Here is a 16,583-nt window from a genome sequence, read left to right on the forward strand (position 1 = left end):
TTTATATTAATACAGTAAAAGAAAGGTCAGGGAAGTGTGGTGGCATATCGTTACAATATCAGATGATAGCAAGTCAAAGAACAATATTCAAAATTATGCAAATGTGAATTTGAACCCCTGGTTTAAAAAAAAAAGGCAGATTGTAGAATATTTACTGTTGCTGGTGTTAAAGCACAAGCAGATAATGCGCTAGATATAATCACATTTTTATAAGATATCTTTAGCTCAGCAAAGGAACTTGATTATAAATTCAGTTGAACATATAATGAATCTCCAAATGTATTAATAAAGGACCATCTGGTGAATTGTTTCAAAAAGGTTATGAACCAACTGATTTTAATCAGTTCTCTGACATCAGCCAAAGTACTTCCTTTTTGAAGAATATAAAGCTGCAATCTTTAATTACAGAGAAATAAAAAACCCCTGTAAATGTAATCACCCATAATTTTGATTGTATATATTGTTACCTATAGGTATGTACACACACGTGGTCTGTATACATTGAGATTTCCTGAAGTAAGATTACTTTCATGTGATCTGTTTCATGGATGTTCATGTTACTGTTCTTAACTCTCAGTGGTGAAAATAGATAATAGTGGTTTTTACGAGGATCGCTGGCATTCAAGTGATTGTAGTTTTCTAAACTGAACTTTTTCTTTCAGTGGTTGATTGTAAGCTTGGAAGTGAAATTGGGGTTGTATAAATATAAGTCAACGAGTCAGTTTAATAATGTATGTTCTTATGGTACCTGTATCAAGGAGGAGTGTAACCCATAACAGTGTGTTCTCCAAGACCTAATACCTCTGCCAATGCCTATGCTGTGACAGCAGTCTCTTGATCAGTGGTAGCAATTGTTTTAGAGAAGTTGAGTGATCAGAAGGGGTGTTGTTTGGAGACCATCTGTTGGTGCTATTAATGCCTTCTCCAGGGATTCTTCTGGGCTGAAGACAGGTCTGCTCTCTAGCATGACTTCATTTAAACTGTATTACAGTTTGCCAATGACTAGTTCATCTGAGCTAGTTTATGTATGGAGAACTTGGTGCTGAGCGGTAGTTGTTGTAGCCAAAAAAGATATATTGAGATTGGGACTGCTTTGATGTTGATCACGCTGTTGTTTTGTTGTTTCTTTGAAGGAGAGAAAGATAGGCTCTCTCCCAGAACAGATGTCTATGTTAGTTGGGAATTCAAAGATGAATTATTTTTATCCAAAACCTGTACCAAATTTTAAACCTCTCTGCCTTTCCCTTACAGTGCTCAGAAATAATATGATAGCTTAAAGGGAATATTGGGAAGGTTGTTTGAGGAGCATAGGGAACCTGAAACATCAATTCACCTTTTACTCATTTAACCGTAACATTGAGAACTTCTTTTTGGTGTTGACCAAAGGATTACATTTGTGGTGTCTGTCTCCCGCCCTGGTATTTTGGAAGATTACCTGGAAGAACATGTTTCTCTCTTTGTTGTCTGCTCAGGCAACAAAAATAAAGACCTCCTTGTCATTCTTGTTGAAACTGTCCAAGAGCATGGATACTTGGAAACATGCAGTTTTCTGTGTACATACGTTATTAAACAGAAATGAGCCACATCTTAGGACTGACCTGTAATGTGTTTAATTTCAGTGCCAATAACTGCAGCTTCTTTCTCTTCTTGCCCTTCTCCTTTCCTGTTCCTTATTTTTATCATTCAAGCTGGCTGGTTTTGTTGGTTTCTGGGTACTGAAGACAAAACAGAATTTTTGGGAATTACGTAGATTGTTATTAGTATTACAGGTAATTTCTGATGTCAGGTCAGCAGTGTTCCCTCTGTACATTTTTATAAACAGTTTAAGTAAAAAATGAATTTTTTTTTTTCTTAAGCTGAAAAACCCCAAAACTTTTCTCCATTAGAAACACGAATTGGTTCTACCTGGTGATTTGAACTTGTATTCAGAAAAATAGTCTTACCTTTTTCATTCTGCTGACTTGTTTCCTATGATTTTCTTCCATTTTAAGTATGTTCAGTTAGAAGCATTTGTATATCCATATATTGTATTTGTAACTACAAATGAGTTGTTATTATTATTGGTCATATGTGGTAAAGTAAGTAATTCAGTACTGAAAAAATTGGTAGCCAACATTATTTAAACAAATATATTTTGATTTGGGCAGGAACATGAATAGCAAAATAAAAAGAATTTATAATCAAGAATTGTTTGGTTCATTTTAAAACCTCAAAATTAGTATTTCTTTTAAGATATAAATATTGATTAAATGCATATATATTTGTTCTGTATAATATTCTATGCAGAATTCTGTAGGTTCTGTGGCAAGCTTAAAATTTCTCATTTCTTTATTGCAGGTTCATGTTAGAGCCGGTCTTTTCCATGGTACAGAGCTCCTTTGTAAAACTATTGTAAGCACAGAAATATCTGGGAGAAGTGACCATGTTTGGAACGAAGTACTAGAGTTTGAAATAAATGTCTGTGACTTACCAAGAATGGCAAGGCTCTGCTTTGCAGTTTATGCTGTGATGGATAAGATGAAAACTAAAAAGTCAACCAAGGCAATGAATCCTTCCAAATACCAAACCATTAGGAAAGCAGGAAAAGTGGTAATTATTTCATTTGTTTTTCTTGACTGTACCTCTGAATTACATCGAAATGAGTATTCAGAAATCTTTCATTGTCCTCACTTTAGTGTTCAAGAATGCAAAATGACAAAAAAAAATAAAAAGAGCACATGTATTAAGAATTGCACATCTTGCTACAAAAAAAAAAACCCCAACTTTTCAGACTTCTCAGACACTGAAAAAGGCATGAAAATTTTGGTTGTAAGCCAGTTGGCAAATGACTGTTTAAAGAATTGTATTTTAAAAGGTCAGTTTTGTTCTGAGCTCTAGATGAGTTGTGATTGGGAAAAGATGAAAAAAGCACCATCTAGGCTCACATTCAGGGAAATGTGTATTTTTACACTGGCAGCATGACACCCTTAAAATTAAGTCTTATTGTCCTCAGTGGTACTGGAGTACATACTGAAAACCATGCATGTGTTTAACTGCTTTTCTGAAAGCTATCACCATTTTTTTAAAAAAACAACTCTCTCAATTTTACTTATATTGTAGTGCTCGCTGCCCAGTAATGTTCACTGGCATCTTAGTTTCCATGTAAAAATTCTTTTCTTTAACAGCATTATCCTGTAGCCTGGGTAAATACCATGGTATTTGACTATAAAGGACAGCTGAAGAGTGGAGAACTGGTACTGCACAGCTGGTCATCATTTCCTGGTAAAGTTTTAACTTTTAACATTTGGACTTTAAATACTTACAAGACTAAAGAGGAGTAGTATCAAATAGTAGAATATTTACTGTATGCATGTCCAATTATCCTGTTGTAATCTCTTTACTACTTGTATTTTTTTATGTGGATAAATATATAATGTCTTAATCTCTTCCCTGAAAGTATTGCGTATCGGGAAGAAGGGCAAGAGTCTGCTTGGAAATAGTATTCTAAAAGTTCTATCTGTTATAGAAGGAAAATCACATAAAAATAGATGCACGTTTTTATCTAGTGTTACCTGTGTTTAAGATGCAGTTTAGGTTTCATTTGGTTCCCTGTGCTCTGCATCCTAAACTAAATAGATAAGCTGTATTGTATGTGCCAATTGTTTGCATCAGCAAAAAATGTGAATTAGAATTTTTTTTTTTTTAAATCTTCCTTCCCCGACATTCAGATTGATTAGTAAGAGTGTCTGAAATCTCCATGTCACTCTTCATTCCATCCTGAGAAACCCTGTATCAGCTTGGCTGTAGTGCTGAAAGAAATCTGGCTTAAAACGATCTTCCTTTTTTTGTACTATTTGATATAGAGGCAGTGTGTATACTGGTGTACAGAAGCTGCTGATCTTACTGGGATTTAGTTCAGTATAGGGATATCTCAGCTTCCCTTGACTGTTATGTTCATTTTGGAAAGAGAAAATGAGTTTCTTAATGGGAGATAATCCAACATTTGTGAATGTAGGAGGTATGGGTAGTTTATGCTGGAAATACAGTGCATTGTCGTAAAAGTGCTGTGCAGCAAAACGTGCTTCTGTCTGTTGTATACAGTAAGCAATTTCTTATTGAGTCTTTGCCTTTCAGATTTTTAATTTTAATGCATAGCTGCCCTGTAATAGTAATTGTTCTGTCTAACGTTTCAGATGAACTTGAAGAAATGTTGAATCCAATGGGAACCGTCCAGACTAACCCTTACACTGAAAATGCAACAGCTCTGCACATTAGATTTCAAGAATATTCAAAACAGCCTATTAATTACCCTCCCTTTGATAAGGTAAGGTATGACATAAAGAGCCATCGTGAGTGCTTATGTGTAAATAGCTATTTCTTCGTTCCGTTGAACACTGCCTTTTCCACTGAATTCCCTACTGCCTGCCTTTCAGTTAACATAACTGCAAACATAGTTGTAGTTAACATGCTAACAAACTTGCACTGTGTGAGTACCAGTGCTCTGACTTCAGGGTCTTCAGGTAGTATTTTAAAGATCTATACTTTTAAAAATACTCTGTACATAGTCTCTTGAGGATCAGAAGCATAACCAGTTTCCAGTATCAATGGTCTTACAAAAAGCTAAACTTACCTGCCATTCTGGAAACCTTCAAACTGTGCTTGCCTGTGATCTATAAAGATCTGTTACTTCTTTGTACAAATGTATGTTACCCACTCTTTGGGACAGTTCTTTCCTCTATGAGCTAAAATCCTTTTAAGGATAAACAGACTCTTAATACTGTATGAAAAGGGATTTCTCATGGTCTGCTCTTGAACTAAATCCAGTTAAGTTGCCCTGCAGTTTTCTACAGATATGGATAAGAATGTCTGTCTAGAAGGGAAGTGTGTACTTGGAATACATGTGTAAGTGTCTGTAGTGTGAACACTAGATAGCGAGTTGTTCACAAACCAGCAAATAAAGCTAAGACCAGGAAAGAAGTAATAAAATGAGTGTTAAAACAGACAGCTAGTGATGCATTGAAAAAAAACAAACAAGGTTTAACTCATCCATACGTTAGCCTGAATTTTGGTTTTGGGAAAGTTAATAACTACTTAGAGAAAATTGCCCCCCCCCCCTTTTTTTTTGAGGGTTTTGTACCTTTGGGGGGCATGAACAAAAAGACAGAAACCACCAAGCTTTATCAGCTTGATCAAAAGAGGGATTTGGGGTTTAAGGTTCATCAGAAGGAAATCAAATAACAAGATAGATTTTGGGGTTTGTTTTGATTTTGTGTCGTGTGTCTGTGTCCCCGCCCCACCCCGGTGGCGCAGTACTCGTTCTTGTGTTAAAATGGCATTGGAAATGCCTTAAGAGCTAAAATAGTACTGACTAATTGCCTTCTTAATTTTGATTGACCAGTTTACTCTTCATGCCAGACATATTTTAGTCAGTTTTTTTATTGGTTCCTTTGTAACGCTTTAAGTTTTTTTTCTCATTACACTGTATGTATTTAATTTCTAAAGAGAAAATAGAAGGTGCTTTTATGTGCACGTTACAGACATGTTATGTAAACGTATGTTTCTTAAGTAATCGCATATTTGTTCTAGCTGCTTTGTTCCTTTTGTTTGTACCTGCGATACCAAGTTTTCAGTATGTTAAAATGCTGGGGTGAATACAGAGAAAAGATTTTACTGAGTAAGTTATCTGATATTGACATTAAGGTAGTGGCGGCTGGTCTTCACCATCCCTTGTAACTTTTGTTTGATTGCTGGCTTTTTTTATTTTGTGGCTTTGCCCCCTTCTTGAAGTGTACCTGAGAAATCCTGCATATCAGATAGAGGAAAATCCCAGAGCATCTTTACAAAGTGATTGCAGAGCTGGTAATGAAACATTCACTGAAAGCATTTAACTTTGGGGAAATGCTACAAAATGTGCTTTTTTTAGCAGTTCTTATTTTTTTCCCAGTAACTTTTGCTACTTGCAATTCCCTAGAGTTAAGAAACTGTTTTGCAGTATCACTGGGAAAATCAGAGCTCTAAACTTCTTGATAATTAATTCCATTTCTGTGGGGATACTGAAATTTCTCCCTCAGAAAAGAGAGTGAGATACCCAATCTCAGACAGATTCTCCTGGTGAAGGTCCTGTTGAATCAGGAGTAACATTGTAGCTGTTTGAAGTGTATCAGCTGAAAATCTGTTTTTTCAAAAGTATCTAGATGAGACTTGCTTCGTGTGTTTTCCCAGTGTTGTTCCTTGTTTCTGCCAAGAAAATGGAGAATCGGATGCCAATCTTTATTTTAAGAAACATGATGTGCAAAAATAGATGAACCTTTTAGATCATAGCATCAATCTGCTTGCAGTGGACAGCTCTTTGGGCCTGAGTGAGCAAAAGTGCCTTCACAATTGATAAGAAAACAGTTGTCTAACGCAGGAGCCATATACTGGGCTGGTTAATGATCAGTGCTGCTGACACACCGAGGGGCTGTTGAACAAAGCTGGGCTTGCAGAAACTTTCAAAGTTCATTTGCAATCAGAGTAACTCTAAAAAGCACAAGGAGGCAAGCATCAAACATAGAATTAGGACATTGTGGTTTTGTTTATGCATGTTTTCACACGCAATATATAAACAAACTTTATAGGCAAGTAGCGGATGTAATACATCATATTAATAAGCATTTCATACAGAGAAAGAACTAAAACAAGCTAGTATACCTTTTAAAGGATTTTAGCTGCTGGGTATTTATGCTCTGATTATTGTAGTCTTTTGTTGTTTCTTGTATTGCCTGAGTAAAGACACTACAAGTCTTGCTGAATGGTGTTATATTCCTGGGTGATGGGAGAGGCAGACCTCTAAGGGAAAGGAGATGGTGTAGCTCCTTAGACTTCTTTCTTAATTGATATTTCATTTTATGAATTGTTCCTCAAAGCAGCAGCATCTGACAAGTGTAGATATACCTACCTGACCAGTTCAGCTGGTCTAATTAGCTTAGGCAGTCACCACTCTAACACATCTCCGTTGGCTGCATTAGTGTGCAGAATATATTTTGAAGAACTGTATTTACATCTATACTTAACTACCCATTGTGATTTATTACATGAACTTCAAAAACTAAGTAGAATGTTCAAAAGGCCAAAAAAAAAAAAAAAACAACTAAAAGGAGCAAGAGTAGCTTGAAGCTGAGCTTCTGGGGAAATGTTGTTTTGCTGTTAACAAAAGTAGCAGTCCTTGCTCCTGAGGGTTGCTGTATATTAACTGCTGCTGAGAGCTTGTTGGTGGAATATTCACGTAAATGAGTTCTTGTGGGAAGCTGGTTGTTCATGATGTTACACAAGGGAAGATCCTAGCTTTAGAGAAGTAACTGGAAATGCTAATTGAGATCATATGGGCAATCTGAGAGGATGGTGAAAGGACTGTTTGTGGATTCATACTGAAATAGAGGGCTAGAAGTGTGGATCTGTGGGTTGAACAGGTACGACTTACAGAAGCAGTGCCCTTGAAAACAGCAGCAGTAGAGATGAGAAAGCAAAGAATAATTTGGAGTTGAGGAATTGGTTTGCTGTACTGAAAAATAAGGAGGAAATGCAAACAGAAACAGAAAACGACACTGTAGGGAAGACTGTTTAGCCCAAGAGTGGTGAAGAAGCAGCAAATGGAGATAATCATGAGCACTTCTATTCCTGATCTCCATAGTCCTGCAGATTAGAAAAGGAACACAGCATAGAAGTCCATGTGATACTACTGTATATACAAAATAATAGTATTGTAATTATCTAAAAGATTGCAAAATTTCCTTATCTGCTGCATTTCTATAATATTTATTCTTTCAGTGCTGTCAGATTTGTTTTTAAATGTAATGTATTTAAAAACATCTTTTTGCAGATACTTGAAAAGGCAGCTGAGATTGCAAGAAACAGTGACAATGCTGCAATGGCGGTAAGCATCTGCTAAAGACTATTTTAAAACTAATTTTCTGGGATTTTTTGGTTTTTCTCTTTTACGTCAATCTAGAAATAAACAAGTCAGCTACTCAAATAATGACAGTTCTACTGGCTCTGTTTTCTTATGTAATTCGCTTTGGTGAACTGCCTTAAAATTCAGGTATATGTCCACTTTTTCCAATATATTTTGGACTTCTTGGCCATCAAAAAGCACAATTGCTTTACATACTCTATGGATTTCAAACACAGCTAAGATTTACATTAGATCTGGATCTGGAAAACATTCCTAGGCTGCCTGAAATATTGCTGGTAAATAGCTCAGTTTTAGTAAGTATGACGATTTGCTTGATTGTCAGATGTTTCCAAATAAGCTCTCTCAAAAATGGTCGTTGATCTATAAGAAGATGGTTCTTTAAATACGATGATTATATGCTCTTCTTGAGGAATTGGCTAGTTCTAACTTGAGGACAAATTTTGAGAAGATCACCAAAATCTGGAGGCTGTTTCTTTGTGTTATATACAAAAATACAGAACACTGCAATTTAAGATGGTGAAAGCACAGTTGGATCAACAATAATAATAACTGCATTTTATATAAGAACAAAGCAGTTAATTGAAAAATCTGTCAGTTACAATACAAAGTGCCTAAAGTGCTCAGGAAAAGTGGAAACTCACTGCTACTTCGGGTGCAAACAACTTGGTGTACAAATAATTGGAAATCTTAAATAGCAGCATGCCGACTTGACCGTATTGTGACTTTTAATTTGAAAGATTAACATTTTCAGATACAAGAATCACGTTATTGTCAAGACTTTACTTGTTTTGATACAGAAACAGAGTATGTACTTAGTTTTACTAAACAAACACTGCAATTCAACTAGCTTTTTAAAGTCTATTCAATCCTAAAGAATTTATGCTTAGGTGGTATTTTTACAAGAAGACATTTACTTAAAACACTTCAGCACAATACAAGGCTCAGGCACTTACCACTTCTAGATGGAGCTAAACTTAAGTTCTGTGTGCAGCAGATGTATTTTTTTTTGTCAGGTGGGAGACCTGTGCAGAATGTTACTTGGTGAGAGCTATTTGTTTCTGCTGTGAATCCTAATTGATTTTGACTACTGTTTCTTCTGAACTTTCCTTTGTTTTTTTATTTTCCATTAACATAAAGACCTTTGGCCTACCTATTAAAATTATGTAGAAACTTCTTCAGCTTTGTGAAGATAAAGTTGACTTCGGTATTTAAAGCTTGCCATATTGTTTTTCAAAATAGGTATTGAAACTAATTTATTCTCTTCAGCTACTGCCTCCTTACCCAGAAGCAGGAGTTTCTTTTGTCTCCCATTGATTTACGGAATGCTATGGTTGCTGGTATCATTGCTTTAATTTCTGCCCTTGCAGCTGGCATAAGGGCATGGCTGGGGACAGAAGGTTTTAACTGAGCCAGTGTGAAGACTCATTCATACAAACTGATTTACCGAATCAGTACTAATGTTAATGTTTCAGAGAGATAAAATGGAGCAAAATGTCTAGAAAAAGACAAGTCTGGATTAGAAGACCAAAAAAAGTGTTTGTATACTTAGCAAATGTACTTTCCTTCAGTTACTGTTGGAAAAGTATTTTTTGACTTTTAAAAAAAAAAAAAATCATACGTATATCTATTAAATTTGCTCACTTGCAAAACAAAAGGAGAAAGTATATGCTTCCTAAACAAAAGTTCTCCATGTTAGAGTTGGAAAATAGAAATATTGCCATCTAGTGTCATTAACTCTAAAGTTTAGTTACTTTTTCAGAAACTTCTGTACATTGAATTTTGAATCTATTAGTTACAGTTCTTATAGCTTAAGAAATCTGAAAGAAAGGCATAGTAGTCACTCCCCTGTGTTTCATGAGTTTTATCTGATGTTCTTCCTGGTGTAGGATTTCTGGTATTTGAGCTGAAATACAAGAATCTTACTGAATATATCAAAACATTATACGTTTCTCATTTTCTAGGGTCGAGGTGGTAAGAAGTTTTATATTGTGCTAAAAGAAATAATGGAAAGAGATCCTTTATCTCAACTCTGTGAAAATGAAATGGATCTTATTTGGACTTTGCGATATGACTGTCGTGAAAATTTCCCACAATCATTGCCAAAACTGCTGCTCTCTTTAAAATGGAACAAACTTGAAGATGTTGCTCAGGTAAGGGAAAAGACGATGATGGTGGGGAAAAATGCTGGAGTCAAATCACGAGAAATGGTACTATTGTATAAACCAAAGTGCATTGTATACCTTCTGTGGCCTGGACACATAAGCAAGAACTTACTATCTTACAAAAAACAAACCCCAAATGCATTTCAGAGGTCCTCTGCATGATGAGAAGAGCACAGTAATTATTTATGCAGGCTAATTTTAGAATCTTATGCTCAACTTTGATCCTAAATGCAAGGAATTTCACAGAATCACAGAATTGTTTAGGTTGGAAGAGACCTCTTGAGATCATCTAGTCCAACCCCTGTGCTCAAGCACGGTCAGTTAGAGCAGGACTGTGTCCAGCTGAGTTTTGAGTATCTCCACTGATGGAGACTCCATAATCTCTGGGCAATGTGTTCCAGTGTTTGACCACCCTCACAGTAAGAACTTTTTATAAGGTGTTTTGTTTTTGTTTTTGTTTTGTTTTTGTTTTTTAAAAAAGAAGTATTAAGTTTGTAAATCAAGATCTGAAATACAGCCTCTATGCTTCTTATATAAAAAATTGTTAAACTGCTCAAAGACTACAAAAATCCACATCTCAGACTGGGTAATTAAACCTCACTGAGGCAGACAGGTGATTTTTTCAAAGAGGTATGATACCTGCTAGTGGTACAAAGTACTTCATTCTCATCATCTTGACTGACTGACCAACTAGGGTCTCCTTTAAAGTAACCGTAAGTAATTAAGGACTTTGAAGGCTGGTGCTGTGATACAAGATTACATTTTCAGTCAAATTGTATCATTTGTTTGCTGTATAGATGTGCAAGATTATTTCACTATACTGTAAAGAAGTTGGTGTATCTGCCTTTTTCTGTATTTACCCAAATAGAATCCAACTCCTGTGATGCTTTTTGGGAATAGGGGCAACCTTGATATAGGAAAAATTATATGAGTTTATAGTGAGACCATTCCTGCTTGATAGACTGACTTAAAAGTAATAAAATAACAGATCCCTGGATTTGTATTGAAACTTTTTAATCTGATTGTGTACAGAGCAGGTTGGGCAAAACTGTAAAAGTCTGGCCAGTGTTAACAAGCACAGTACTCACTCTAAGAGGTGAGCCCAGACATTGTTTTGTTCATCTGCTTATCCTGACGGAATTGCACGTTTAAATGACACTCACCTTCCTGCAGACTGTTAGACTGAGATAATATTTATGTCTTTCCATGAGTCTCATTTTTTAAATTTTAAACTAGTTTTTTTCCATTTTTAAAAAACTTTGAGCTAAAAAGCATTTGCTGTGACGGATTGTGATTGATAGTATACATTTCTACTCTAGCTTAGTATTCTGACCTTCGCCTGTTACAGGCTAGGTGTTCTTGGAAGAAAAGGAAACCACTCCATGAAAACTCAACTTCCATCTATTCATCGTGTGATTTTTGTGGTTACCCAGTCAGTCAGAATCTTAGTTTGCCTCCAGCATACAGTTTATTTTCTATTACATCCTTCCTACCAGCTAGATATATATGTTCTGTAAACTTATAAAAATAAATGGAATTTCATCCTAGCTCATTGTCTGTGCCGTGAACACTGCACTAACAAAATGTAGCACCCACACATTCCTTGGTCACTTGTGTTCTTTCACATGCAAGAATCCTTTGTTCCTTAGTAATTCCATTATGTGCTTCTGAATTTATTGTTCATTATTAAAAGGTATCTGGAAATACAAACTGTAGGAATATAAGCAGATATTTGTTTACTCATTAAAATATGTGAAGGAAAAGGCATTCTGATTGCTTGCTAAGGGCTTTGAAATATGGCCTTTGGTAGCAGAGTTTTGAAAAGTTATTTGGAGTATGCATATTAGTTGACAGCTCAAAGCCCTTTAAATTTGGGAATATTAAAAAAATGTGTATAAAGCATTTTATTTAAACGGATGGCTGAAAATACATAGTCATCTTGCTTGTTACTGTGTGCTTTTGGGAAGGAATGTAGTATTTATGTTTGCTTGTGTATAGACAATAGTGTGATTTATATTTTAATACCGTTTTTGGCAGCAGCATAGTCTATCTGAAAAATGAGACGTTACCCTTAAACATGCCAAATTTCTGTAATACATAGACATGTAAGTATTCCCAATGAATTATCTTTTCAGGTGAGGCAAGACAGCCTCATGAATTTTATGAACATGAGCAGGCCTCATAATTTATCCCTCATTAAAAGTAAATATATATAGTACTACGCATGCCGTGGTTCTGGAAGTTTTTTTTTAATGCCTCTTGTAAGCTGTAAGTATTTCAGTGAAAGTCTGACGCTTAAGGCAAAAAGTTTAAAAAAAAATCCAAACCCAACCAAACACAAAGACAAAAAACCTCCAAGAAACAAACACCAGTTGCTTATAAGATAAATGACCTAACTAACTATTCCTGTTTCTATTAATGCAGATCAAAACTAGTCAGGTTTTTTTAGAAATGGAGTGTTATATCTGATTGTAGACTATCTTTATGGACCACTGAACTAATAGTTATGTACAATGGATTAAAGCAGCTTTCTTGTATTATTTACCATATAGATTTTGTCCAAGCTCTCGTTGCATCACTGTACTGCAATATTCCAGTAGAATAGTTGCACTGAGAGAATTCTGAAGGTGTTTGCCCTTACTGTTGCCATAGCCTCCTCGCTCAGCGGAGTAGTAGGGTGGCAGAACTTGTTAGCAGAATTCACAGGCAGTATTTATTCTCAAAGCAGAACTTAGCCATTATTTAAAAAAAAAAAAATCTATCCACTTTCAGTGAAGTGACACCATCATTAATGAGAACTGGAGAAAGGACAGTTAATTTTTTAAATACGTGAAATAACTGGAATAAAAATACTGACCTGTGCTTAATTGTATCATCTCATATAGTAAACTTGTCTTGTTAGGAAAGAAATTGTGGTTATTTCTTTATATAAAAAATACTGATACACCAAGGCCAAATTTGAGTTTTCTCTAAACCTTTAGATTGTTGTTGAGAATTGAAGTTCCTCGTTTTCTCACAGCTTGTCAGGAGTTGCAGACTCTGTGGGAGAAGTATGCAGTATTTCATGTGTGCAGCATTTTAACACGTTTGATACTACAGAGAGATTTTAAGGACTTGAAACACACGTTTTGAAATGCAAAATTTCTTTACAAATGAGATGTACTTGGAAGTTCTTCAGAGTTACCTCTCTGTTGCCAAAGTAGATGAGGGCATTTTGTGGTGCAAGTTTCTTCTGTCCAAATGCAACAAGTATTTCCGATATCCTTTCACCTGGACTTTTGAGAAGCATGCAATACGCCTGAGATGTGGAGCTAGTTGGACTGCACTTCTCTTTTATTAAAAGTTCCCAGGTAGAATGTGAATAGAGCAGCAGGTATTTGGGAAACTTTCTTGGCTGTTTCATAGGTCATTTAGATCTTGCTTCCTCTAAGCTCATATCACTTAACATTTTCTCATTGTAATAACCTCTGAAATAATTTCAGCAGTCAAAGTGAGTAGGTCTGTTATCTCCAAATAAATTTCACAGTTGATGTACATGCTGTAGACCATGACTTTTAAAATTCATTGCCTGATATATGAGGCATGTAAGGCCGCTTTGACTCATCTTTTCAGACACTATTTCAGGTTCTTCATTCATTTGATCATTCGTTATTAACAAAATGTTTCTATATTTTTGTTGGTTCTGCACCCAATTTAAAGGAGGTTGTCTAGAAGTTACATTTGTTTTGAAGTTTCTTACTGTGTGTCTGACAAGCATAGCTGCTGCTTGCATTTTCAGCATCTGTTTTATGGTATTAAATATCTGCTCGGTGTTAGTATTTCTTTCAGCATTTTAGTACAAGTATTCATGATACAGAAGTGTTGATGGCTGTAGTTCTTCTTGACGTAAGGACTGGTGGTGTTGATCCTTCCTGGGCTATGGACTGAATAGGTTTTTGTGTGTATATCTCTGTGGGATCATGACATTTATATCTAAAAACATCTTTGATTTTACTTTATATTATTATGAATCTTGCATGTGTTCATACCAGTATTTGCCCACGAAAACTGTTTAATTGATTCTTTCCTCCACTTCTAGAATTGTAGTACGGTCACTGGCTTTGCTTTGTGATTGATCTCTGCCCATTTCTTGGCTTCTGAATTTCACAAAACTGCACAGATGAACCAGTTCAGAATCTGTCTCCCTAGACCTTTACAGAGTGTTATGAACATGCCTGTTAAATGCAGGCTGAGACTATGAACTGATACGTGTTAGTCATAGTTGAACTGGAAGCATTAGTTGAACTATGACATAAAGTAGAAATAGAGATTTTTTTCACTGCTGGTGGAAAAGGATTACTAAATCAGGAGGAAAATAAGGTCTTCCTAATCATTCAGATTTTATAAGTTGTTATTTAAATATGAAATACCTGTATTATCTAATTTGTAGGAAAGGGTATTTTTATTGTGAGTTGTGACTCGTTCTTACAGAGAGGAAAAACATTGTGCTGTTGATACACTGCATTTACACATTCAAGCTTGTTTATTTCAAGTAATAGTCATACAATTATATACATATTATTAAAAATATACTCACAGCAAGTAGCTTCATTAAAATGCAATAAAACCAGTTTATTTTATGAGACTTCTAGATGTTGTTGTTCTTGGTAGTCCAAAATAATACACGAGTGTTTTCTGTAATTTTTTCCAGCACATCATTGTTTTCAGTATTGGGAGTTTTTTTTTAATGCCTGACCTGAATCATCCTTTTTGCAATTTAAGCTCATTACTATTCACAGTGCATGTGGGAAAGGGCCCCATCAGTTGAGGTGGATAAATATTTTTGGTAAAGATCTCTCTCAAAAAAAACCTTCTTCAACTTTGTTTTTAAATGGAGAACTTTTACTGTTACCAAAATGCTTACATATTTATGAGAGCATTTACAAAACATTATCTAAATTTTATTGAAACTCTGTTTCTGAAACATACATACCTGGGGTTACCTAATTTTTGTTTATTGTGAATTGTGTGTATGTGTGAAGAACCAGTTTTTTTCAGACTAAGTGTAAATGAGACCTGGTGCCAGAAAAAATAATCTGGATCATTTTAAGGGGTAAGAAACTTAGTCAGAAGTGGGCCCATTTTCCCAGAATTATTTCTCTCTCTCTCTCTCTTCCTCCCCACCCCCTCCAGACCAGTCTGTAACCTCCTTCTGTTAGTATGAATGCTTTTATGGGCAGTTAAACCCTTAAATAGTTACTTTATCTGTAACCTAATAGTCCTCTCTTTAAAACAGCTTCAGGCTCTCCTTCAGATATGGCCCAAGCTGCTGCCTAGAGAAGCATTAGAATTGTTGGATTTCAATTATCCAGACCAGTACGTCAGAGAATATGCAGTGGGTTGTTTAAAGCAAATGAGGTGAGTACATTGTATTACTTCAGCATGCAAGGATTTCTGGGGTGAAAAACTGCATTCTGTTTGTTTGTAGGAAAAAAAAAAAACCGCTAAGAGGAAAGATGTAAACACACTGCCTGCCATGAATAGATGGCCAAATCAAGCAGTCTAATTTCTAGATAAGCACATTGGCAGCCAAATAAAACCTTCTTATTCTGACATCTTGTATTCAATAATCATTATTTTCCATGTTGCTAAGAGAACACCAGTGTACCTTTGTCCCAGAGAGGGTTGTGTGTGCACCCCTTTCTTGGACAAAGGGAGAGCAACGTAGTGTGAGAATGTCTAATAACAAAGGGAGAAAATATTACAATAGTCAAATACTATAAAAACTGCAATCCAGCCACCTCGTGCTCTCTGTCATATATTGGCTGTATCATTTAATAGAAATGTAAGCTGTAGCATATGATAAAAAAACAGAGAATTACTGATTTGTTTGTTCTTCACAGTAGCCGTCGTTATCTGTAGTTCTTCCTTTATCACGTATAATTTTACTTTTCACTGTAACCTAGGGCAAGATATGTATAACATTATCATTTGCAACATTACTCCATATTTCCTGTCCTTGAATTCTAAGTTCTCTGTGGTGAATAGTTTAATGATAATTTTTTTAATGGTCAAGGCTAGACTTTTGGGGTAAAAACAAGAGTATTTTGACTTCTTTCAAACTCAAACAGCAATTTGGCTGCTGGGCTATCCTAATAATACTGAAGTGTTACATCTGGAATTATTTCTAGAATTCTTAGTTCTGGCTCTGAAGCAAAATCGTGTTCACTTGGGTGTCAGAAATCAATTTGCAACTTCTTTAAAAAGTCTGATGAAGGCAGCTGGTAAAAAATGTAACCTAAAGGTGATCCTATTAGCTGAAATTAAAAAAATAGGCAAAAATAAATGCAACACACTATAACTGAAAGTTTTTTACCAAGTTACTCAAGTTGCTCAGAGTAAGATGGAGAGAATGAAAGAATTCAGTGTTTGCATCTCTGAAGTGTTCAAGTGATGGACAGAAGGATTTATACTCTTTTCCTTCCATCTTAGGCGGAGAATTTGAACTCTAC

General features: G+C 35.5%; 1 protein-coding gene across 9 annotated transcripts in view; it reads left to right on the forward strand.

The window, feature by feature from the left end:
• The window catches only part of PIK3CB (phosphatidylinositol-4,5-bisphosphate 3-kinase catalytic subunit beta), a 117,844-nt gene that overhangs the window by 82,012 nt on the left and 19,249 nt on the right, over positions 1 to 16,583 (forward strand). For all 9 annotated transcript variants that reach the window (XM_087740127.1, XM_087740128.1, XM_087740126.1 and 6 more), the window contains 6 exons: positions 2,338 to 2,589; positions 3,165 to 3,261; positions 4,173 to 4,303; positions 7,838 to 7,891; positions 9,892 to 10,080; positions 15,368 to 15,489. In XM_087740127.1, coding sequence (XP_087596253.1) covers positions 2,338 to 2,589; positions 3,165 to 3,261; positions 4,173 to 4,303; positions 7,838 to 7,891; positions 9,892 to 10,080; positions 15,368 to 15,489 — 845 coding nt within the window. The remainder of the gene's footprint in view (positions 1 to 2,337; positions 2,590 to 3,164; positions 3,262 to 4,172; positions 4,304 to 7,837; positions 7,892 to 9,891; positions 10,081 to 15,367; positions 15,490 to 16,583) is intronic.

The sequence above is a fragment of the Nipponia nippon genome, unplaced genomic scaffold (assembly GCF_047370975.1).
Source record: "Nipponia nippon isolate SJK-2023a ecotype South Korea unplaced genomic scaffold, ASM4737097v1 scaffold_7, whole genome shotgun sequence".
NCBI classification, from domain to species: domain Eukaryota; kingdom Metazoa; phylum Chordata; class Aves; order Pelecaniformes; family Threskiornithidae; genus Nipponia; species Nipponia nippon.